The following is a 532-nucleotide window of genomic DNA, read 5'->3' on the forward strand; positions in this document are numbered from 1 at the left end:
GTGGATTCTACCTTGATCCTGATTATTAAAGCTGATCTGAGAATAATCTGAAAAGTGTGAAGAAAAAGAAGCTTCCGTTGTCTTGAATACAATTATTGCTAATTTTATATTTCCTCTATAGTGGTTCGTGAAAGTGACGGTTGTTTCTTCCCCTATGGGGTCACGTCCTCTAACAATCATTTGTGATTATTATGATTGTTCTTATTTTTTTCTTTGTCTCCAGGAGTTGGGGGAGGACTCGATTTGAGTGAGTATATGCATGAATAAAGTCATCAGTGACGTTTGATACCTGGGCGTTCTGCGTCGATCTAATTTTAGCAGATCGATTGACGACTTGTGCAACATGACGGTTGGCAGTAGTGTAGTAGTACTGTGGTTGATATTGTGTCTGGCTGTGAATTGAGTTGTGTTGCATTTGTTGTGCAGACGGGTGCTGTGGTTTTATTCTATTTTCATGTGTGATGTGTTGTGCATCAGGTTTAAAAAATGTGACCAAAATGAGTAACCGATTAGAAATAATCATGTGCAGTGT

The 532-nt window shown here is 38.5% G+C and overlaps 1 protein-coding gene across 1 annotated transcript; it reads right to left on the minus strand.

The window, feature by feature from the left end:
• Positions 1-169: 169 nt before the first annotated feature.
• On the minus strand, positions 170-523 carry Tsp_15151 (conserved hypothetical protein). The gene has a single exon (XM_003367281.1). The coding sequence runs from the start codon at positions 521-523 to the stop codon at positions 170-172; it is 354 nt and encodes a 117-aa protein (XP_003367329.1).
• Between the last annotated feature and the right edge of the window lie 9 nt (positions 524-532).

The sequence above is a fragment of the Trichinella spiralis genome (genome assembly GCF_000181795.1).
Source record: "Trichinella spiralis strain ISS 195 chromosome Unknown Scfld4533, whole genome shotgun sequence".
Lineage (NCBI taxonomy): Eukaryota > Metazoa > Nematoda > Enoplea > Trichinellida > Trichinellidae > Trichinella > Trichinella spiralis.